The sequence below is a fragment of the Balaenoptera physalus genome (assembly GCF_965194825.1).
Source record: "Balaenoptera physalus genome assembly, chromosome: 9".
Classification (NCBI taxonomy): Eukaryota; Metazoa; Chordata; class Mammalia; order Artiodactyla; family Balaenopteridae; genus Balaenoptera; species Balaenoptera physalus.
The window spans coordinates 94841742-94867368 of NC_138888.1; the positions used below are offsets into that span (position 1 = coordinate 94841742).

Below are 25627 nucleotides of genomic sequence, written 5' to 3' on the forward strand. Positions count from 1 at the left end.
GTCCACTATAGTTCTTATCCTTGTTCCTCTTAAGTAAATGTTTTTTCCCCCTTTTCTTTTTATGATTTTTCTTCTTCTTTTTTAATTTCCTGTGGTTTGAATATGACATACCTAAATGTAATTATCAGAACTGAAGGAAGGAATATAGAGTCTCTCATTTGAAGAGTAGGTCATTTGTAGAATAAATACTTGAGGAGAGATGGATTTATGGAAACTACATTGTACAATTCTTGCAGGTGTCACTCATGCGAAATGCTATGGGATTGACGTGTCCTGGACTTGTGGCAAATCTGGGGAGATATGACTCATTTTTCCCAGAAATAGGACTGAGGAAGAAAAACAAAGAGAGTGGAGAGATCATGAGCTGTCTAGTAGGATAGGCTCCCATTTCATCTCAGCCTGATTCTTATATCTGTGTATCCTTGGGAGAGTTATTTCACCTCTGAAAACTGTGTCTCATTGTCTGGAAAATAATACTCAATACCCATGTTTATTTTGAAGATCATAATACTATATAGACATACTGGAAATAAAGCAGCTGACATATAGTATTGATCTAAAAATTTAGGTTTCTCTTCCCCCCGCCTCTTCATTCAATTCTTCCTCTTTCTCTCCTTCTTCCTCTTCATCTCTTCCCTCTCCTCCTCCTCCTCTTCTCCTCCTCTTTTCTTTTGCTTCTCCTTCTCCTCCTCCTCCCCCTTCCCCCTTTTTTCTCTTCCTGCTCCTTCTTTTCCTTGTCCTCCTGTTCTTTCTTCTCCTGTAACCTAAAGCACTGAATCTTCTTATCCGGGATTTAACTAGAGAGATATTGTGTAGAATAGAAAGAGATCCCATGTGGCCAGACTACGCAGTTACTATATAGGGGATAGGTAGAGTAAAAGCAAATGAAAGAAATTAGCCAGATATTTACAATTTGTGCCTGGGTTGGAGGGCAGGAGTGTAGCTGTCTCAAGGCAGCGGGTGGATTGGAACAGGCTTGGCAAATAAGCTGACAATGCATAAATAGATTTTTGAAGTTTGTCAACATGTCTGAGATTACACCCTTTAGATCTTACTGACTTATTGTTATTCACTCTGGGAGTTCCAGCTTGCTTCCAAAGAGAAAGGACACAGATTTGAGCCAAAGTGCTGGAAATGGGATCAGGGCAGCGTCCTTCTATGTCCCAGACAGGTGGTGTTGACATTATAGTAAAAAATGATACAACTCTAAGGAGCAGGTGAATCTCAGGGTGGCAGAGTCAGAGCTACTTAGTAACCTAAAGATTATTCTGTTTCTGGTAGTTTTAGGAGACTGTGTTTGGTTTTATAATGAGTAATCCCCTACGGGAAGCAGGAACATTACCTCAACTCCATGTCTAAATTCTGGATCTGCAAATGGCACTTGTATCCTTCTGAAATCATAGATATGGAAAAAATTTGAGAGCTTCCTCTAAGGTTGAGACTTGAAAACAAACATCTTTAGAGAACGACGGGCATGTTTTCTTTGTCTCTAACTTATTTGCTCAATTCTTAATATGCTTTAATGATGTCATTTCATAGAACATTCTTGTCTCACACTTGCTCTCAGCCTTACCTGTATATTAACATATCCTGAGAGACTTTTAAAAAATATCAGTGCTTAAGCTGACTTAATTTTTCTGAGGCATTGGTAATTTTTTTAAGTTAATTTTTATTGGAGTATAGTTGCTTTACAATATTATGTTAGTTTCTTGCTGTACAGCAAAGTGAATCAGTCATATGTACACATATATCCCCTCGTTTTTAGATTTCCTTCCCATTTAGGTCACCACAGAGCATTGAGTAGAGTTCCCTGTGCTATACAGTAGGTTCTCACTAGTTATCTATTTTATTCATATTAGTGTATATATGTCAATCCCAATCTCCCAATTCATCCCACTCTCCCTTTCCCCCTTGGTAACCGTAAGACAATGGTAATTTTTTAAAGCTCCCAGTTAAATCAATATATACCTAGGGTTGTAAACTACTGCCTTACACACTTAGAAACGTGTTCCCATGTTTCTACCGGAATTTTAGCCCATTGTCTCTTGGTTTGCCCTTTGTGTCAATGAAGGACATCTGGCCACTGGCATCCTAGAACAGTTCTCCAAATGTTTGAAAGTAAATCCACCCCTCAGGCACGTCCCTGAGCTAAATCAACCTAGTGCCTTCACCTCACGTCTTAGAAGCCTTTCTATCCATTTCGTTATTTTTGTAAGTCTCATGAGGAATTCTTGTAACTTTAAATCTCTTGGAAGGCAAAAGACAAAAGTTTAGGGAAAAAATAGGCTTTACTGTAATTATAGTGGTAAAATTTATTACCAATTCACACCATTATTCCCTGGTCAAAACATTCTTAGAGTGTATCAATAGTTTCTATTTTTGAAGTAGTTATTGTCTATTGGTGTCTGATATAATTCAGTTTTTCCCAAAACTTATGTTAGAGATTTTCCTAGTACTTTGAAGCCTTCTGTTGAGAAGAGACAACTTATACATTTCATTAAATTTGGGGGGATAAGAGAAGGCACTGTTGAGCAATAAGTCTCAAGGAAAGATTCTATGGAAAGCCCATTTCTATCTTATTATAGCAACGTTTAGGTGTACTGGATTCCTGCTTTAAATTCTGCCTGAAGCTTGTCAAATGGAAGTAAAAGGTAGGCGGGAAAAGTATCTTAAATTTCAGCTATTGAGCAAAGAGTAAAATTTCCCCCAAAGCAATGAACCATTTAATTTCTACCAATGTAATCTGAGGGAAAAAATATCAATAGAAGAAACTTAGAAACCAGAATATACACTCAGCCTTCAGAGACTCAAAAAATTCTGGTTCAGGGAAATCAGAAAAGAAGTCTTCTCAATACAGCCTTGATTGAATTTTTGGCCTTTATTTACAAATTAAACTTAATCTGACAGAAGATTGGCAAGGACACATAGCTCTTTTGGGAATTCAAAATCTGCTCCCAAATCAGCATAGCACTATGTAAACTGGACAAGCCCTGTACTAGGAAGGGGTAAAGAGACTTATCCTAAAATAAAGAGTGGATGATATTTTAAGACGCCACATAAATGACAGTTAAAACTTACTATATGTTAGGTTTTAGGCAAGAGATCAAATCAGAATTCCTACCTGTGAGCATGCCCACTATACACTTAGAAATAAATTTTGTTTATTTTTTAGATCAGCCTTGAAATCGAACTTTCAGAGACTGGGTGGTGAGACAAAGTGGATCGAAGAATCACAGTAATATTTTTCACAGTTAATTTTAAAATAACTAATTACAAAGAAACGTTATTGATCACATAATAAGAAAAAGTTTTGAATTAGTTCATATCTATTTCTGTCGAGGAAATTTTAGTTGGGCCCTTTGAGGCAGATTGAACTGGAAGAGGACTTTATTTAAAGTGGGGTCTGGGTTGCATAGGGGAAAGCATACAAACTGATTTTTATGACCTATAAAATTAAGTTGTAAAAGTTACTGAGATCAGTATTGACTGAACAGATAGTATTTTGAGGGTCATCTAAGATTCATTATCATGTCAGTAACCTGCCATTTGAATTAAAAAAAAAAATTGTTGATCTTAATATTGGTGATTAAAGAGTCAAAAAGTATCATCTACCAAGAATGCTCTCCATTGTGTGATGTCAAACTGGTGCTGATATCAGACCTACTGTTTTAGATACCCTGGGATGGAAAGTTTCAGTAGACACTCTGAGGAAGTTATTCTTGATCCTTTTTCCTGAGAACAGTCTCCCATCCATAATGGTTGGTCCACAGGGACCATAGTTCTCTCACATCACCCTGGTTCTCTGGCAACATCAGATTGGCCCTGACTCACTTTGGTTAGTCGTATTACCTCAGGAATGTGAACCGAGGGACAGAGCCTGGGCCTTGGATGCTGAGTCCCCTTAATGGCAGTGCTCTAGGGAAAGACCCACAAACTCTTGATACTACAAGCCCTACATCCAGTTTCATCCTTTCTTAAGAGTTGCTTCTTCAATATTTAAAAATTTTTTCTTACCATAAATTTCCTTTTAATAGTGGAGATTTCTCATGCTGTATCTATTATTTAAAAAAGAAATTCTTTACTAAGTAAGCAATCATGACATTAGAGCTTAGGAAAGGCTTCAAGGAGTCAGCTAGTTCAGCTCCTTCACTGCATATGAAGAAACTGACTTTAAGTTTTTGAGTTAATTCTAACATCTACAAGAAGTAGAGATGAGGGATGAGAGCTTGGTTCTTACTTTTGCTGAGTGTTCCATTCTAGTTCCTGTGGTTTACCCAGGTTACAACAAAGACTTATGGAACACAGCACAGCCTCTTGGTCCACATATTATGTTTCCTTCTCCTCATGCTAAATTTCTCACTTTTCATATTTCTTAATTTTTTTTATTACTTTCACTTTATGACTGAAGCAAAAGAACCAAGGATTTTCACAAACACTCTATCTAGAAAAAACCCAAAATTAAGTCTCATAGATTATTATTTGTAAATAAAATGTATTTGGATAGGGAGAATTCAAAATTATAAACTAATCAATTAATTCAAAATTATTTATTACATCTTTAGCATGTGCCAGGCACTATTCTAGTGTCTAGGGGATACAGTGGTGAATATAGATAAATCTCTGTCCTCTTGGAGTTTCTATTCTAGTAGAGGAAAAGACAATTACGAAATGTATATAAAATATACAGTCTACTACATTGGAGTGAATACCAGGAAGTAAAATACAGCAGGAAGGGAGATAGGCACGTGTGGTGTGGTATGGTTATTTTAGAGAGGGTGGCCTCACTTAGAAGATGACTTTTCAATAAATTCTCAAAGAAATAAAGTAACGAGCTATGCAAATACCTGGAGACAAGCAAACCAGAAAGAGAGAACAGCATATGCAAAGGCCCTGAGGCAACACCATACCTGATTTTTGCCAGAGACATGGCTGGTGCAGAGTGAATAAAGGGGAAAAATCATAGGAGATGAGGTTAGAAAGGTAAAGGAGTCTAGGAGACACAGGGTCACATAACGCCTTATATTCCAGTGACTTTGTTTTTTGCCCTGATGCAAAACCATTGTGGGGACTGAGGAGAGGAGAGATGTGTTTTTACCTGCCTCCCTGTGACTGATGAAGTCAGAAGCAGGGAGACAAGCTAGGGAACCTGCAATATTCTGGAAGAAAGATAATGATGGCAGCAGAGTGGTGAGAAGTAGGAAGATTCTGGGTGTGTTTGAAAGATGGAGCTGACAGGATTTATTGGTGAATTAGATGCAGAGTATGTGAGACAAAGAGGAGTTAAGGAGACCTCCAGTGTTTCCACCCAAACAACTCAAAAATAGAATGGCCATTTACCAACAAATCCCCAAAGATTGAAACAGATTCCATAGGCAATGTAAAATGTAAAAATAAGACTGTGATGTAGGGTGCCAGGGATTAAGGATATTCCAAGAAGGAGTTTCTTTAATGTCTATCATGTGCTCAGACATCATTGAGTGTGTACTGGAAACCTGTGTCTGAATGTGAGTATGTTTTTACCCCAATTTATCAGAGACATTATAACCATCTACAATTACTCATCAGGACATCCTTAACCATCTTTCCAGACAAGGTGAATTGCATGCTTGTGACTCAGACACAGTGACACTGCCCATTTTTTCCTGATTTTCCTATCCAAAGGCTTGGTTTATGAGTGAAACTGATTGTTCAAATGTTAAATTTCTTGTGGCCAGGACTGAATTGGAATTTTTAAATGAAGTCCTAAGCACAGTCTTGTTACAAGTGCTTCTTGGGTGATTAATCATTGTATTTAGGACGAAAGTTTATTCTTTATTGTTATTTTGCCAAATATAGCAGAAAAGCATTTGACTAACAGATAACAGAAAACATAAGGAGTCAGGGAAATTGATTTAAATTCAACATGTTCTCATTTTTGTGCCAACTTCAAGTATATCTGTGAAAGTGAAAATTTTCTTCCCAAATTAAACTGATTTCAGATGAGAGATTTGTTTTCCCCTACCCCAATAATGGCCCATCTGCTCAATGGCCTTGGCTTTCTGTAAGCCCAAAAGAGCACAGTACCACCCATTAAGAGAGAAGGAAGAAGCATTTCTCTCTTGTTTAGAAACATTGCCCACTTCCAATAAATGTGAGCCATTCTTTCTTTCTGTTTCCAATAACTCTTAAAACCAATTGGTCAGTTTTTGTAGAATGAAGCCATCTTCATGGCTGTACATTCATTTTTGGTGTTGGAACACGAGTAGGACCCAACTTTTCCAATTTTCTAACAAAAAACCAAATTTGTTCCTTTCACTGAAAAAATAAGGAAGACTTTTCTTTTTGTATTGTTGTTTGGAAAGAGCAACACTTTCCCATCTGAGTTTCTTTTAACTAGATTCAAGAATCATCATATTCATTAATTATTTACTCAATCCTTCCCTCCTTCCTTCCGTAAGCACTTATTAAACATCTACTAAGTGCCAGGCATTTGCTGGATACTGACAATAAAAAATGAATAAATCAAGGTCCACCTTTAAGCAATTTACAGTAAAAAACCATAAGCAACTAAATACAAAATAAGTGACACCAGTATTTCTCAGCAGGGATAATCTCCCTCTGAACTTGCTGCTTCCACTCCTGTCCCCCTCCTGTGTCTTCTCTACATAGCAGCCAGAGGAATCTTTTAGATGGTGTAATTCTCATGTCCAAAAACTTCCTATGGCCTCTCATCACACTTAAATTCTGAAGTCCTTGGTAAGGTCACAGTATGACTTGGCTCAACCATCTCTCTGAATGCCTCCCCCACCATCATGGTGCTCAGGACACATTGACCTACTTACTCTTCTTAGAGCTCCCAAACATGTTCCTGCCTCAGGGCCTTTGCATGTGTTTCTGCATGCAAAGTATCCCTTCAAGTATCTGCTCAAATGCCATCTCCTCAGCATCCTTCCTTGATTATCCCATTCCTTTGTATATAATGAGGAAATCAGGGAAGGACTCTAATGATGTTACACCACTTTATTTTAAATACCATTTATCACCACTTGACAACATATTTATTTCTTTATGGCATAAACCATTTTCCAGGTTTTAAGTGTCATGCAGGAAGGAATTTTCTTTCTGTTTTGTTTATATTTACATTCCCATACTTTAGAGATAGGCCTGACAAAGAGGAAGTACTCAACTAATACTAGTTAAGTGGTGTCACAAGTTATGGAAGCACAGATGGGTAAGTGGATTGAGTGGCAAGCTAGGGAATTCAGGGGATAATTCACTGAAGTAGCATGTGAATAGGGTGTAAAAGATGAGCAGAGATTTGATTGATGGGGAAGGAAAGAAAGGGAATGTCATGAACAATATATGCATACAAAGCAGGTACCCAATAATGTGATGAATTAAATTAACTCAGAGCATGGTGTGCTTGGGGGAAATTGTGTATCCAGAAGATACAGATATGGCATTCATTACTGTTAGAGAAGTGACTTAGAACAGTGCAGTTTCTTTGAGGTTAAGCATCAGGGAAAACCAAGAGAGATTCTAACTCCGGATAATGCCTTGCTTTAAAACAATCTGTCCTTTCCCCTAACCTTCTCATTGATGACAAGTATCTCCACGAAGAATTTGCATTCATCTCTAATGAGTTTATGGTAATTAGTGGTTTTAAGGAATAAGCCTTCTGCCATTTTATTATTAAAATTATCTGTAAGCAGACAGGTGTACTCTCTGTTCCTACAGACTTGAAATTACATCCTCTTTATCTTTCCTTCCCTCCTAGCTCCAAGCACAGTGCCTGACACATGGTTAGGAGCTCAGTAGATAATGACTAGAGCAGAAGTTTAAAATTTTTTACTTCAAATATAAATATTTTAAATGAATCAGGAGCACTATTTTGAGCATCTCTGCGGCATTTTTGTAAAAGGAATAACCATCTTCATTTATCCGTCTGAATTATCAATTGCCCTGAGTATTTAAAATGGGGCTGTTTCTGACTGGTCAGAATGTCTGTTCATCATGTTTGCGATGGCTTTGTGTCATTGCCATCCTTTAGTGACCAGGAGAGGGGCCATCTCCTCTGAGAGGGCCATTCTGTTCTCAAGAGCTTTAGGAGTCCTCAGCACCACTACTTTGGTACAAGTCACCCCACCTTTTTCTAACAACTTAGATTTACAAGTTTGTGTTGTAAACATTGGTTCTGCCACCCACCTGTAAATGGCGTTCCCCAGGGATGGGAATAGTTATTCATTCTTAACTCTGCGTCAAGCATCTAACGGAATGTCTTTCATTTATTCAATTAACACATATTTCTGAGGTCTGTATAAGTTAGGCGCTGTTTACTGTGTTTTATATGGGGCATAAGACAGTGAACAAAAAAACAAAACCCCTTACCTCCAGTGTCTTATATTCTAATGGGAATAGGTAGGAAATAAAAAATAAATAAATAACATATGTGGTGTGTGAGAAGTCGATAAATGTTAAGAACACTAAAGCAGGGAAGAAAGTTGGTGATGTGGTCAGGAGGAAGCTTGCAAGTTAACATAGGATGGTCTGAGCGACCTCAGAGAGAAGACAGCATTTGTGAACAGACCTCAAGAATGTGAGGTTGTATGTTTATCTTTAGCCATTTTCAGTTGCCTGGGTACAGATGGATATTTAGGAAGAGAAATCTCCAGATATGGAAAGCAACAAGTAGAGAAGACTTGAGGTGAGGGTGTGCCTGGAATGTTCTCGAACAATAAGGAGGGCTGCAGCAGAAGAAGTGAGGAGGAGAAGGAAAGGAAATAGGTCAGAGAGACAATGGGTGTTCAGAGAGGAGAGCATCTTGCGGGTGACGCAAGGACTCTGGCTCTTATTAGAGTCTGTCTGGGTCACCGGAGGCTTTTGAGCAGAGGAGTGACATTGCTTGACTTACAGGATTACTCTGACTTCTGCGTTGAGGATCAAGTGTAGGTGGGTGAGGCAGGACTGAGCATAGTAAGTGCTCATGGGATGCTGATCAAGCCAGATCTCCACCAGAGATGGGAGACGGCTTGTGCACGTGAGCAGGCTTCGTTATGGGCTCCTGAGTTCCAGAACTCTCTTAACTGTAGTCTCTGGACACTGAGCTGCCTGCCCTTTCAAATCGCCAGAACCTCTAACCTATCCTGAGCTTTCTCTCCTGAAAGCTGAATTCTGGCAAGTTTTACCTCATACGTCTAAGACACCTTTTATTTTTATTTTGACGGGAAAGTAGGATTTATTGGTGGGCATGAGTAAGGAGGGTACAACACCAAGGCTCTCACGAGCGCAGGGCCCGCCATGTGTCCAGAGGGCCACGATTAGGGATGTATTCGACCCCACGGCCATCCTGGATGAGCCGCTTTTCTCCCACCATGTTTTCAAACTCGTCTTCATTAAACTTAGTAAATCCCCACTTCTTGGAGATGTGGATCTTCTGGCAGCCAGGGAACTTGAACTTGGCCCTGCGGAGGGCCTCAATCACATGCTCCTTGTTCTGCAGCTTGATGCGGATGGACATTATGACTTGGCCAATGTGGACCCTGGCCACTGTGCCCTGGGCTTTCCAAAGGCACCGCGCATACCTGTCTGAAGCCTAGACTGGGGACAGCGTGCCGGTCATTAATGTCCACTGGAAAGGGCTGTCTCCAAGGTCCCTTAGGGCAACCCATACAGGCAACAGGCTGCGTACACTATACCCAGGAGGCTGCCGTTTGCAGACATTGCGCACCGGGCCCTCATGGGGAAAAGAGTGCAGTCAACTTAATTGGCTGCAAACATCTAAGACATTTTCTACTTTACATTTGTTTCCTTTGAGTGTGGGCAAGGCACATTGGATTAGCAAATTAAAATGTACTAATGGTACATTATCTCTCCAAAGAAAAACAGATGGTTGTGTTATTAAAAAAAAGAATGATTGTAGAAAAATATCCAATTGTGAAAGAAGAAGTGTCTGAAGATAACCTAATGCCAAGGTTGGGCCTTATCTAAAATTGTGAAACTGTCGACATTTACCTGGAGCTCCTGCTGCCTCTTTTTTCTTGCTCATCCCTTCTGCAGCTAGTCTCCTGGCTGCTCAGGGCTCGCGTGCCTGGATATCTCCACCTTCCTTTCTCTTATGTAAATCCACACATTACAGCCCCCTATTTACATCTTGTGCTCCGCTAGGTGCCTAAGAGTTAAGATCATTTTCTCATGAGATACGGCTAAAGGAAAATGACTACATTACCACTCTCAAACAATGTCATTCCTTAATCTAGTTAAAATGACTAGTATATATTTGAGCAGGTTGGACACAGGTAGTTTTGATTTAGAAAACTTGTTGACACCTTTCAAATCACCTAGAAAGGAGACACCCACTCGGACCAAATGAATGACCATTAGCATCCCCGGGAATACTGTGCGACCTAGGATATTATTTTAAAACGTAGGGTTTGTTATTATTCAGGTGTGAGGAGGCCAACAGATCAGAGGATGATTGTTCTTGAAAAGACAGATCATTAAAGTCACAGATGCCAAGAGGAGAGGGGCGTGCCATCCCATGAGGGGCCACGTGTGGAAGCCGCGGGGTTAGGTAGGAGGCTGAGGGAGCAGGGAACACAAGGGCGATAGCCTTTCCTGTGGTTTCCATAGGACAGTATGGGCAAGTGCAAGCATGTTCAGGATTGGTTAATTTGGATCATTTCAGCAGGCTCTGGGGTCTAGGGACTGTCCCTAGTTATCTGGCACCTGGGCCTGGAGTGATTAGGGCAGGTGGAGGGTACCCAGAATGTAAGAGGTCTGTGAAAGCCCCTACAGGAGCGTTGGGGTATGGGCTTTGGATTGGGTGGTTTGCATATGAATGCTGTGCTCTCAGCCCAGTAGTTCCCTACCTTTAGGAATTGGCTAGCCCTGGCAGGGACAGTCTCTCCAGGATCAGCAAGGGCCCAGATGTCAAAGATTCAGAGACATGGTAAATATAGACATTGATGCGTGTGTCCTGACTTCAGAAGATTTCATGTCTCCTGGGCATAATGACACACATCCGAGAACTCTCAACAGAAGAAAACATAAAGTGGATCTTCCCTGAGTGTGAACCGTGATCAGCAAAGCAGACGTACTGATGAGGTTTTATTTATTTATTTTTGGCTGTACCGCACGGCTTGTGGGATCTCAGTTCCCCAACCAGGGGTCGAACCCGGGTCCCTTGCAATGATAGCGTGGAGGTTTTAAATTTCCTCTAAATTTCACTACAAGAGAGATTTTTCAGAGGTTTCAGATTATAATTATACTATTTTGGAACCTGCCAGGCTGTAAACCTCTCTACTTGGAATAAAATCCTTAAAAGGATCTTTGACCTACTCATGATGGTAGACAAATAGTCTTGTCCACAGTAGAAGTCTAAGTAGTTTCTAACTCATACTTGCACCTAAAAGTTATGTGTCCTCTAAAAATCTCTTCATATAGAAAAAATCGTTGCAGATAATACTTCAATTACACTAAAGTGTTCTGTAAAAATGTGGCAAAAGACCACACTGCAACTGCATTTTAACTCCTCCCCCTTGATGTTTGCTGAGAAGCTTGTTATTTCTTTATTTCTCTGAACAATATCCAGGCAGCTTCAAGAGAAAATCCATTAAAAGGCCCCTAAATTGGCATTTGTATAGCAGTTTTCTCCATTCTTTAACACGGTATGGAGGAAAACATTATGACAGCTGCCATGCACCCCTAGAGAAACACTGGGTTGGAAAGTAAGAGAGGTCTGTGGAAGATTTGGATTCACTTGAAAAAATCAGCTGCGGTACCTGCCAAATTGCTGCTAGCTATCACAGACACGATGCTCATTAAGAAGCCCCACTGGCTCACGATTTATTGATTAGAGACTAAATATCCTGGAAGACTCGTAAATTACTCTTTAAATGGGCTTTTAAACATCCCTCCTACATCCCACCAATGGATTATGCTTCAGATACATTTGCAACTGACTTAATCTATGTGAAAATTTATCCGTTCTTCCTATCTCATTACTTAGATTGTTATATAAAATGATTATGTAGCTGGAATATATTTAAACAACAGAGTTCTTGTTAACAAGATATTATCAGTCCTATTAAATTCTAAAAACGATTTTCAGAGAGATGTTATTTCAAATCTAGGTTTGAATATTTGAGTGATTGGCTAAAATGCTTTCTGGATGTAGGGGTTAGGGCATTCACACGGATCAAGCTACGGCTATTTTTATTCTGAAATAGGCTTTCTTTAATTTGGAGGAGAAAAAAAAAATCAAAGTATCAGAATTTTCTCTACCTCCCCAGATATGAAGGACATTTAATGGTTTCTGCAAAAGCTTGAATCCAAAAAGTTGTCAAAATTCTGTGCATGAGCTATGAGAATTAAAGAAGCCAACCCCTGGTTTCCAAATAGTTTAGAAAATTGAAACTAAAATGATTCCATGCTAGCAGTAAGCTGGACATAAGTAGAAAAATAAAACAAAATAAAGAACAGATGGGCAAACAACATCATGTAAACAACAAACAACGGTAATTTTTAAAACTATGAAGTTAAAAAATAGCTGGATATGGGCTTCCCTGGTGGCACAGTGGTTAGGAGTCCGCCTGCCAATGCAGGGGACACAGGTTCCATCCCTGGTCCGGGAAGATCCCACATGCCGCGGAGCAACTAAGCCCGTGAGCCACAACTACTGAGCCTGCACTCTAGAGCACGCATGCCACAACTACTGAAGCCTGCATGCCTAGAGCCCGTGCTCCGCAACAAGAGAAGCCACCGCAATGAGAAGCCCGCGCACCGCAACAAAGAGTAGCCCCCGCTCCCCGCAACTAGAGAACGACCGCGTGCAGTGATGAAGACCCAATGCAGCCAAAAATAAATAAATAAATAAATAAATACATTTATTTAAAAAAAAAAGAATTTCCTTCCTTTTAAAAAAAAATAGCGGGACATAGACTTAAGTAGGTAGAACACCTGAAAAACTGGAAGATGCTAAAGCTGTAAAAGCATCTTCTAAGTGTCATTCATTTATTCATCGACAAACCCTCATTCAGAACAATACTATTGATGGCCTTTGTCGTGTTAGACATTGAAGAAACAATGGCAAACTAGCCAATGTTTTCTTCATCATGGAATGTAAAGACTATTTTGAGAAAACAAAGATAAGATATAACAAAAGGACGGCATGAGTGAACATTAAGTATGAACTACTTTGGGAGCATATAACTGGTCCAGAGGACCAAGGATGAAGACTTGTTTCCTGAGGCAACAGCATTAAACAGAGATGTAGAGGATGCACTGGCATTAGAGACTGAGTGATGTCATAAGATAGAGGTGGTGGTGGTAGCAGTGGATGTACTGGGTGGCTGGGGAAGTGGCTACGGATAAAGGACACAACAGCAGAACAGAAGCTCTGAGGTGAGGAAAAGGATAGCAGGTCTTAAGAACTGAATGCCAGTCAGCACTTCCAGAGACCAGTATGAAGATCTGATGAGTAAAAGGCTAGACCATGTAGAACCTTAAAGCTCTCAGTCAGGAATTTTCAACTTACACTAAGAGAAATGAGAAGCCATTGGTGGGTTTTAATGAAGAGGTTTTAAATCTATACTTAAAACTAAACAAATCACCAAAAGAACCATGTTGGCTGTAGCATGGAGGCTGGCTTGTAAGGCAGTGATAAATAGTGTGTAACTAGGTATGAGGCTATTTCATTAAATTATGTAAGAGATGAGGGGGTTTTTTTGGACTAGGCTATTGGAAGTAGGGTCCAGGACGAGAGAAACATAGAGGAAGTGAAAAACCATAGCACCTGGACATTGACAGCATGTGAGTAATAGGAAATAGGGAGAATCAGGAAAGATTCTTAAGTTTTTAAATTGAGCAAACATACAGTTGTTGGAGGATTTATTGAGGTAGGAAACACTGGAGGAAGAATAATTTATGGAAGAGTTCATGAGTTCTGTTTTGGACATGTTGAATTTGAAGTGTTATACGATAGCCCTGTGTCATGACTTGCAAGCTGTTAGCTATGTATAGTATAAAAGGTGCAGTCAGAAGAGAGGGCTGGGCTTCTGTCAGTCAGCATGGGCTGGATTATGTCACAGCAACATTTCAGGAAATTAGAACAAGTTTTATTTCTTGCTTTTGCTACATGTCCATTGTAGATCAAGAAGGGAGTTTTTTCAGATCATTTAGACACCCAGGCTGATCGAAGCCTTACTTTGTTATGATGCTGCCACCTCTTTTGGGGCCTTCAGCGTTGACCATGGCAAGGCAAGAGAGTACATAGAAGGCATATCAGCTCAAATATGTCCTGTCCTGACATGACACTTGTCACTTCCATTTACATTACATCAGCCAAGGCAAGTTATATGACCTCTGCTGCAGTTTCCAATTATTTTCTAGGAAGAAGAAGAGATCCATAAATTTTTTTGTGAGTGCTAGTAATGGCTACCACAGAATTGATGATGTCATTTTAGGTGATCTTAACATATGGCCCATGTAATGAATACTTATCATGTGTGATGCCCCAATATTTTCCCTCAATTTTGGTAACTTCTCATATTATTAATCTATCTTCACAAGACAGAGGACAGAATATTTATATTCCAGACCGTCTTGCAGTTTTATATGCAGGCATACGACTTAGATTTTTCCAGTCATTTGAACCCACTTGAGATTTGCATTAGAAAGTTAGAATTGTGAAGAGGTGACCATGAAAGGAAGAATACACACTCTAGCACATGTGATGACAGAGACTTTGGTTCTTTCTGGGTGTGGAGGAAAGGAAGGGCGTGGAGCGTCAGGCCTCCAATCCTGAGGGCAATCAGTCCCAAGTGGCACGGCCCCGTGGTATCTTTCCCAGAGGCGCCCCTTTGGTGCAGAGTCATTGCTCCTGGATGGGTAGCTTCAGAATCTGATCCTCTGACTCTTCCCTAATTTACATTAGCTCATAAGTTCCCTTTAAAAATCCATTTTCTCCTTAAATAAATCAGAATATTTTACAATATTTGCAATTACAAGCCTGACCGATATGGTATTTGATTCCAGGAAAGGCAACAAGCCCTCAAAGAAATGGAAATCAGTGAGTGGGTTATTTAACCTGGTTGAGCTTTCGGGCATTGAAGATCTAGTTAGTCCAGAACTAGGAACTCTGGTGGTTAATGGCAGAGCAAGTAAAAAAGTTACTTAAATCATCCTCTACAATGAAATGGCTATTGAAGACAAGACTTTGGAAAAACATGTAGCTGTTGATAAAGAATGAGTAGGGAGGACTAAGGATTACAAGGAAGAGAAGGAAGACTGGCTGCTTCTAGCTGTACTGGGGAGCTTAGGGACAGAAAATGATAAGATCAAAGTTTTAAATTCTTGGCTCAAGGCAGATGTAAGAGAATCAGGGACTTGCTGTGTCTGTCAAAAGTATTTGTTGCAACAGCAAGATTGACATAGTTAAGAATAAAACATCAGGCCTGATGCTCTGGGTTGCTGAAATTCAGATTAGCTTGAATTCACCTCTTTGTCAGACTCCTTAGTAATAGCATGGTGAATGGAAAAGATTCGGACACTAGCATCAAAAAGAAGGCATTTGGGAGAACCCTAAAGGAAGAGAAATACCCAGACATTTTGCTGAGTTTTGGACACCAACTCTGAGTTTATACTACTGGTTGAGCCACTTCTGTAATTCACTAAAAATGCTGGGTTTATTGGAGGTCAGGTGATTAATGGATGTCTCAGTCAGCTTGGTCTACTATAACAAAATACCACAGCTGGGTGGCTTAAACAACAGATTTTTTCTCACAGTTCTGGAGGCTAGGATATTCAAGACCAAGATGCTAGTAGAGTCAGCCCACTTTCAAGACTCATCTAAACGTAATTACCTCCCAAAGGCTCCACCTCCCAATACTGTCACAGTGGGGTTTAGGGCTCCAACATAGGAATTTGGGGAGGGACACAAACATTCAGTCCATAGCAAGGGAGGTTTGGCACGAATATATTTGAAAGTAGGCCCTGTGGGTTTGCAAACATCCTGTTGCTATTTCCCTAGTTCCTTGTGGTAGTTGGAATAAATATAACCAGTAACTGGAATGATTTGCAGATTGGATTCATAACTCATGGAGCAAACTCTATTATGGCTGGCTAAGTAGAAGTTCCTGGACTTATTCTTTGCCTTTAAATTTAAATTGTAAAGTTAAAAACCAAAGTGTTATCATATCTCAGGTGGAATTATAGGGATTTATATTCCCACCAAAGTAGTAGTTGACACTAGACTTTCCTACATTTAATTAGGTATTAATTCTAATTTCAACTACTGTTTTAGATTCAGTCTTATTTCATGAGGAAAATTTTAAAAAACAGGCTTGGAATAGCACTTGGAATGCAGCTATCGATATGGTAAATACCTTTTCCTATCCTAATAACTAGAGAACAACAGTAACAGTTTGCTTTCACCTGGTACAAACAACAGTACATCTTTACTATCTTGTCTTCAGAACTGCATTACATCTATGCCTCTGTACCATAATTTATTCTAGGGGGACCTTGATCTTCTCACAATGTCAGGGAGCATCAACAAAGTTCACTATATTGACAGAATCATAAGGAAAGTAATTTGAAAGCAAGTACTCTAGATTTTGGGTGGACAAGTTTTGTATGCATGCTAAAGTTTGGGTAATAAATACCATGGAAATACAGAGGTCTGCCACCTTAGAAAAGTTTCTGATTATCCTGTGGTATAGGACATGGTACGATATACTATTTGAAGTGAAAGGCAAGTTGCTGTACCTTGCCCCATAATTCTCTAAAAAAGAAGTACAGTGAATTTCTATGGATATTGGAGAAAATTATCATCACATTTGTGTTGGCTGCTTGATTGATTTGCCAAGGGACTCCAAGGATGCCATTTTTTTAAAAAATTTATTTATTTACTTATATTTTATTTTTGGCTGTGTTAGGTCTTCGTTTCTGTGCGAGGGCTTTCTCTGGTTGCGGCGAGTGGGGGCCACTCTTCATCGCGGTGTGCGGGCCTCTCACTATCGCGGCCTCTCTTGTTGCGGAGAACAGGCTCCAGATGCGTAGGCTCAGTAGTTGTGGCTCACGGGCCCAGTTGCTCCGCGGCATGCGGGATCTTCCCAGACAGGTCTCGAACCCGTGTCCCCTGCATTGACAGGCAGATTCTTAACCACTGCGCCACCAGGGAAGCCCCAAGGATGCCATTTTTTAAGGGAGTCTCAGCAAGCGAAGGCTTTTTAGTTGGACCACACGCCATGAAAGCAACCCTCCGATGGGCCCTGTGACAACCAATCCGATTGTGCCCAAAGTATCTGTGGCAGAGGAGGTGCGTTGTATAAAGCCTGTGTCAAGTCTTAATAGGAGAATCATAGTATAGGTACCCAAGGTTTTGAAGCAAAATTGCAACCTCTTTGCCAGTAACTCTTTCCTTTTGATTAACAGTTTCTGGTTTTCTGGTAGAAACAAGATCATGATAGGCACTAAACAACTAGCAATAGAGCACCAAATGACCTGATCTTACATTCATAAACTTGGTGTTACCTAATAGTCCAAGCTCTAGAACTGATTATGCCCAACAATAACCCATCAATTAGAAATCATATATACATGTTTGACCTCAAGCAGGTCCTGAAGGACAAATAAGTTGCATAAACAGATTCGTCAATCAAAAATAAAAGTAGCTGGAAATTGAATTGTGGCCAAGATGGCAGAGTAGGGGGTCCCTGACCTTACCCCCTCCCATGGGCACACCAAAATTACAACTATTTACAGAGCAACTATCTATGAGAATGACCTGGAGACTAGCAGAAAAGTTTTTCCACAGCTAAAGATACAAAGAAGGAACCACAACAAGATGAGTAGGAGAGGTGGAGATGCGATATAATCAAGACCCACGCCCCCAGGGAAGGATAATGGTAAGATAATCACAATTGCAGAGGTTCTCCCCAAGGAGTGAGGGGTTTGAGCTCCCCAGCATGGGGGGCCTGCACCAGGAAGATGAGTCCCCAGAACATCTGGCTTTGAAGGCCAGAGGGACTTGCATACTGGAGAGTAATCCCTATCAAAATACCAATGGCATTTTTCACAGAACTAGAAAAAAAAATTAAGTCAGTTATTCTTTTATTTTAAAAAAGGCATCAAATGTAGCCACAAAAAGACAAAAAATAAACAAAACTGGACAATAAAGTGATAAAGACAGTTTTTAATCAATATACTATATAATACAGCATAATTATTGCAATAGGGAAGGGGGTTCAGGGTAAATTAAACTCAACTTCAATTTTTACAAACGTGACTGGGCAAAAGAGCAGAATGAGGGAGTGAGGTAGGGGCCTGGAGGAGGCTTGAGCAGAGCCAGGGAAGTGAAAAAATTGCAAAGGGTTGGTCAATATAAATGCATTGAGGCCAGCTGTGTCTGTCAGCTGGCAATTACTGAAGTTAGGATGCTTTCCTACCACAGAGACCTGGAGACAGAGGCACTGTCCTTCCTAATGATGATTACATTTCAAAGGAATGAACTTTCAGGACCTTAAGACATTTCTGAGTTGAAGGAGATACCTGTATATCTCAAAGGAGTGGGGGAAGGATTCACAGTTGTAAGCTCTTTTTAGCAAATGCTCTAAGAAAGTCAGAGGCCTACCTGATGAGGTATTGGCTAGAACACACAGTATATTCTTTGAGCAGCCTTGAGTTTTCTTTCATCCTAGGGGGTTAGGGTCATCCTAGGGATGCAGCCCTGAGCGGTTAGAAATTATGCTAGTGCTGTTCAAGTCTTTTTATGTGGGGTGTGTGTATGTGTGTGTGTGTGTGTGTAGGTGATGAACTAAATAATTTGCGCTCAGAGTCTGCAGTCCTTTTGGCCAAAGTTGAGGCTTTGTCAAAGAGAGGGATCAGAGGAGACTGACTAGAGTTTGGTCAAGGAGAGAACTTTTGTAATGTCATAATCCCAGTGTCCCGCTGGTTTTCTACTATCATTCCCCATCAACTTACTTTCATAACTCATGAGGAGGTCCTATAACAAACAGATTGAGAAGGAAATAATCTGAGACTAGTTCACTTGGCACCACATGGTGGCACTAATCAGAACTGGACAGCTGTCACATTAAACCCATTCAGAGGTGACCATAAAGACAGTAGAAAAGGAATATCCTCTCAAAATACAGAAGTTCAAGTGGCATATTTTGTGTTCTGCTTAGAGAGAGATATGGCTGAAGGCTGGCTCTATGCTGACTCATGAGTAATAAGCAACAGTTTGACTAGTTGGTCTGGCACTTGATGGAAGAAACTTGAAGTGTTGGTGACAAGGAAGTTTGGGGTTAGATTTATGGACTTATTTCTCAAATATATCCCAAGCGAATACTCTGTGAAAGGTCCCCACTGTGGAAGAGGCTCTCAGTAATCGGTTGGACAAAATGACCTTCCTGACGGATGAAAGTCTGATCCCTTCCCAGTCACCCCAGAATCTGCCCAGTACACTCAGGAATAAAGTGACCATGGTGCCAAGATGGTGGATTTCGATGGATTTCCCCACAACAAGGCTGACCTGGACACCACAGCTGCTGATTACCTGATTTTTCTGCATCAGGAAACAATCCTAAGCCCCCAGTAGGGTTCTATACCCCAGGGAAGCTATCCAGTTTGGGGTGGTAAATTAATTATGTAAGGCTGCTTCCATTATGGAATAGAAATTTGTCCTTAGTAGGATAAATGCTTAATTTGGATTTATTTTTGCATCCATGCTCATTCTCCTTCCTCCAGCACCACCATTCACAGACTTTATGAAATATCATATTTAGTGTTAAGACTTTGCACACAACAGTTCTGCCTTTTTGAGAACTCATTTTTCAGTAAAAGAAACAAATCAGTGGGCCAACTGTCATGAAAATCACTGGTCCTATGGATACTATGATTGACGAAACGCTTGCTTCCGTCTCGAGAAGGTGATGATATATTTGTTTATAGGTAGTTGCAATGGGATAGGTGGTGGCATGTGGCTATTTGGAAGATTAATTTTGAAAGAAGGATATTAATGTCGGGTCAGTAAGAGTGGACTGCCGTGGATCTTTGCCATTTTTGGTCACCTAATGTCTTAGAATACTCTCCCTAGTTTTTATAATCTCTACATTATGAATCCTGTCCAGCTAGGAATCAGAAAACTCACATTTGTTGACTCTTTGCTGTCTGAGTGAGGACAGATGCAGACGTGTGACCTAGGACCCCCTAATCAGACACGATTTTGAGAGACTTGGATGCATACGTGAGAAACGTGAGGAGCTGGCCGTGTAGGGGGAAGCGTTGTGGCAGAGCTCCCCCATTCTTCAGAGGTATCACTAGCATTTTCACTAACACAGCTTCCTAGCGTGGGTACTATTTCTGGGATTAGCTTTACAGACTGTCTCTCTCACCCTCCTCCAGATTTTGTGAGCATTCTAATACGAATAAATTCCTTTTCTGCTTAAGCTAGTTGATATGCAGGTGTTTCCAACTAGGCGCTCTGACCCCTAGGGCAAAATTATGGTTACTAAAACCATGGGGACAAATATTTCTCCTGGAGAGACTGTATGAATCGAAAAGAAGGCCTGAGAGTAGAATCCTGAGGACCTTCGCGGTGACTCCTCAGGTGGAGGAAGAGAAGCCAACGAGGGAGAAGGATACCGAGGTGTCAGGGGGGTGGGGACAGCACGCAAAGAGCATGGACCATTGTGTCCAGGAAGGACAGTGTTTCCAGGGGGGGAGGGGCCATCCTTGTTCAACTGGTTGTCCTGAAAGAGCAGTGGGGAATAATAAGAATCTTTTATTGTGCTGTTTACCTGACGACCACATTTCATCATCACAAGAGCCCGATCAGAGAGGTAGTATTTCCTGCCGTGAATTGAGGAGAATGAGGATGATAGGGAAATGATAGTAGATACACAGAAAACTATTTAAGTTAGTGAGAAATAGAGTGTGAGTCAGGGGAAGTTGTGGCACACTGGGAGGCTGTTTGTTTGCGGTGTGGAAAGTTGGAAAAATTTAAAGACAGTGGAGAGAGGACATAGAGAGAATGACGTAGAGAGAACGTGGTACAGAATGTAAGTAACCTCATCCCCTTTGATAGGAGGAGGCCCACATAACTTTATTATTATAAAATTGATAAAGAGAAGAAGATGGTTGTAGATGGACAGGCTTATGTTTGATAGCAGGAATTTAAGAGAATTCCTGTGTTTTTCTTTTTCTTTTTTTTCTAATTTCTATGTAAAGTACAAGATAAAGTTGTTTGCTGCGAATGAGGGCAAATGAGGAGAATTTGGTCAAAATTCTGAGGAAAGAAGAGGTGCTTTGAGAAAGTTCTTGAGGATGAGAGTTGAGTACAAAGTGAGAAAAAAAGAAGAGGTTCAGTGTGCAGCTACGCGGAAATTGGTAACAATGAACATAAAGCAGCACGATTAGGCCTTCCCGTGTGATCTTCTCCAGGGACACTCAGCAGGTGGGTATAGGGCACGGAAGATGGGTCACGGTCCTCAGCCAGAGTTGGAGAATTGCAGATGTAAGATACCCGCCGCCGCCTTTGTCAGTAGGACAGAGATATGCACACCCTATGATAAAACTCAGTACGGGCCATAGTCGTGACACAGAGCAGGAAGTGATCAACCCCACTGGGGGACCACCTCATAGATAAGGTGCCCCTCGACTGGGTGCTTGGAAGACTTGAGGACGGGCGATGTGTGACGTGAGGAGTGTGCCCAGGGCAAAGGTAAACCTGTGTGAAAATGTCTTGGTATTTTTTTTTTAATTAATTTATTTTTTTAACATCTTTATTGGAGTATAATTGCTTTACAATGGTGTGTTAGTTTCTGCTTTATAACAAAGTGAATCAGTTATACATATACATATGTTCCCATATCTCTTCCCTCTTGTGTCTCCCTCCCTCCCACCCTCCCTATCCCACCCCTCTAGGTGGTCACAAAGCACTGAGCTGATCTCCCTGTGCTATGCGGCTGCTTCCCACTAGCTATCTATTTCACATTTGGTAGTGTATATATGTCCATGCCGCTCTCTCACTTTGTCACATCTTACCCTTCCCCCTCCCCATATCCTCAAGTCCATTCTCTAGTAGGTCTGTGTCTTTTTTCCCGTCTTACCCCTAGGTTCTTCTAAAATCTTGAGAATGTCTTGGTTTTGATAATCAACTCTCTGTGCATTCTGAGTGATGTAGGGAAATAATTCATAAATATTTCTCACAAAATAAATATTAAACTGGGGTTGCACATCCAATTCCAGTGATTTAGTAATCTTGTATTGCCATCTTGTCATTGATACTGGGACCAACTGGAGAGTCTAGGCCAACTTACACAAGACGTTACTGCTACATTCAGGTGTGTAGCTAGTATCAATAAATGACATTTCACTGTGCCTATAAAGCTCCAGGCAGACAATAGTGACCCACTGCATAACAAACCCATCAACCAGCATTTAACCTTAGATGATTGCAAACAAAACAAACAAATGAACAAACAAAACTGTGTTTCTCAACACGTGCTAAGATTTTACTTTCTAGTGCTAGGTTAGTGATGAGTATATCAGTATCTCTACCCACTTAATCATTTTCACAATTGCCAGAATGCCAGTAATTTTATATCCAAAAATGAATCTGGTGAAAGTCAAATCGTGTTGAATATTCTTCCAGTGGGGATCAAAGCTAGTTCTTGCTATGTAATTGCCTGTTCAGAAGTGTACTCTACTTGTAAACACCGTCTTTATAATAGATGCTTTTTGACATTCTAATGGATTTTCCATAGTCCCTCTGAGTAGCAGCATGACTTGATGAGAGTCCTTCAGACTATTAATAAGTCCTGCCATCATTCTGCCATAATTGGTCACATTTACTGCTATGCTTCCCTTGCCCCATTTTGAGAAGAAAATAGAGATAAAATATTTTTCCATATAATCTCTTTGAATGCACATTAACATTAGCTATGAATTACCCTTTGTACTATCAGCAGAAGTATCCAGGAGCAAGAAAGGAATTATCTGTTCTTTGAATGATTAAAGGTTTAAAGCAGCCGAAGTAAACAGTGATTGTAAGAAGTGAAGCAAAAGTAAACTAAGCCCTTCTTTCGTACTCCTTATTTTTGTCCCCATTTTGGTAAAACCCTTCTTCACTCTCTTGAGCTGGCAAGAAGTAGAGGTCCTAATGGAGGACCCTCATGTAGTTTCAAAAGTGTAGAATAATGCAGCAACCTGTGCTGGAATGCACTGGCCACCTGGTCCTTCTTTCCCACCAACAAAAGCAATAGGAATTATCAAATGATGAAAACATTATAAAAGCAATAGAAAATACTAAACAAAATCCTGTCATATTTGTTCATTTATTCAAGTGTCCAACCATCTCATCAGTGCGCTGTGGCTGTGAGAAATGAGCTACAGCTGGTTTCAGTGATTCTGCACAGGATTCAAATGTTAGCGAGGGAGTTTCCAAGTGGTTCAGCTTGTGTCGTGCGAACACCTTTCAGCTAGAAAAAAAGGCATCTTGATTTTTTTTAGTGTTAAAAAAGACTGTACACAATGGGACAAGGAAATTCACAAAAGAAAATTAAGATGTTCTTTCCAAAAGATGAGGAACTAACATCCCCTCTCCCGGTCGCATTTAGGAGCAGGATCCAAATTCAATAGGAAATCAGAATGACAATCAGGAGACAGTGCAGGAAGCCTGGCATGTGAACCACACACAAAAAATTGTCTGTCTAGGCTGCAGGCATGTGAAAGCCAGAGAGTCCCTGGCTGGCAGGAAGAGGTCTCCTAAATTTACCGCTCTTTCAGAATGTCACTGGTTCTAGACTTCTGAACGACTGGTTTGTCTACGGCAGGTCAGCAAATTAGATTACAGAATATAACAAAGCATGTTGCAGTTTCTAGCACACATAAATTATGGCTGACATTTATTGGTTATCATAAATATAATGGGAAAGATTCAGCCAGAGATTGAGTTTCATTACGGCTCGGCTATGAGTCCACTTAGAATTCATGTAGAACAGTTGGAATAAAAGGAGCTAGATAGGAATAAAGAAAACTTGCTTAATACGATCTCTGTCACATTCTGTGTGACTCTGGAAAGCTCTTAAACTCTCTGTGCCTGTTTCCTCATCTGTAAAATGGGGCTAATAGAAATAATAGTACTGGCCTATGTTAGAGAATTGTTATGGGGGTTGAACGAGGAAGTACATGTAAAGTGCCTGGTGTGTAATAAACACTAAGTGTTCGCTCATCCGCTTCTTAGTATGGTTATTTTAACTGTAGAGTCCACAAAGTAGTTTTCACAGATATCATTCCATTTCATTCACACAGTCCTGCGGTGAGATTGTCCTTGTAAAAAAAAATTAACAAAGAAGAAATGGAGTTTTTATTTATATGACAGGGATAGAATGATACCCTCATCTTTTAACTCCAAGTACTAGAACCTGTTACATGTGTAAAAATACATATCGAGGGAAGACTTCCATGAAGACAGAAAAGAGACAAAACTTCCAATGCTGGGCAGTCACATTTAGTAATAAGGGGTAGGTACCTTGAACAATTTTAGTGTAATCATTTATGCATACGTTCAGAGAAACACATTTTCCAAGCAGAAATACAGATACTCTTTGTTCTTTCCACTTGAAAACTGAAACACAGATGATCTGTATTACAAGGAGAAACTGAGAGTATTAAATTACTTGTCCTAAGTCACACGATGGCTGGGCCAGTGATGGCCCTCTGTTCTCTGTTCTTCCATCCCCTCCACAACACATTCTGCCGCATCTGTGCCTTCCACAGCCTGTTCCTTTCTGGGCTTCACTGTTGTCTCCCTGTGGGAAAAATAGAAAAGCTCTCAGATGAAACTGGGTGCAGAGAGAGCTGATTGACAAGGCAGAGCGCCAGCCAAGTCCCCATATCTCTTATTTCCCAGATCGAAGGAAAATGAGTCAACTAGAACTGCCTAAACTTTTTGGGGGAACATGCCACTGAGATGCTTTAAATTATTTATTTATTTATACATCTTTCTCCTGTGATGTATAGAGTTATAAAGACATTTTCTTTCTACTTCATAGGATTGTTTAGAAATGTCAAATACTGTCAACAGGCTCCTACTCACCAATTTCAATCATGAAATAGAGATATTTTTCTTTACACTTACAACAGAAGAGTATGATTTTGGAGCCAATATAGAGAAACTGTGCTTCACGTGTATTATTTATTTCCATGTCTAAGACTTAGGAATTAACTGTAAGCCATATACAGTTGTCTGATCTTGATCCTTGCATTTTGAAAGATTTAACCTCCTTTATCCTCAGAAAGTGTTACTCATACTGGCTTACAAAACAATCAGATACTAGAGCAGAATCTATATCTATTTCACTGAAATAAATGTCACCAATTGGATATCTCTGGTGTCTTTCTGAACTTCTTTTATTCTTGCAAATAGAAAGGAATGTTTCAATCATCTCAGTTTTACTTAATGGAGTGTAAATTGCCCACCACTGTAATTATCACAAGCACATGCTGTGTTATGTCTCAAATGAACTCCTAAAAAGAGTGCACACTGGAGTTTTACTGTCAGGGTGACTTTATTCTGTACACTCAGTTTCCACGTTTGCAGAGCACATGGCAGCTGAGGGCAGCTGAGTGCTCAGAAAGCAGG

The 25627-nt window shown here is 40.3% G+C and overlaps 2 protein-coding genes across 2 annotated transcripts in view; one reads left to right on the forward strand and one right to left on the reverse strand.

Annotated features, from left to right (window-relative positions):
- LOC309666647 (uncharacterized protein) overlaps positions 1 to 25627 on the forward strand; it is a 613160-nt gene that overhangs the window by 583907 nt on the left and 3626 nt on the right. The gene's annotated exons all lie outside the window — the stretch shown is intronic.
- The window catches only part of MEI4 (meiotic double-stranded break formation protein 4), a 255740-nt gene continuing 247214 nt past the window's right edge, over positions 17102 to 25627 (reverse strand). Inside the window, exon 5 of the mRNA XM_082474217.1 lies at positions 17102 to 24794. Within this exon, the coding sequence (XP_082330343.1) occupies positions 24654 to 24794 (141 nt within the window). The 3' untranslated portion in view covers positions 17102 to 24653. The remainder of the gene's footprint in view (positions 24795 to 25627) is intronic.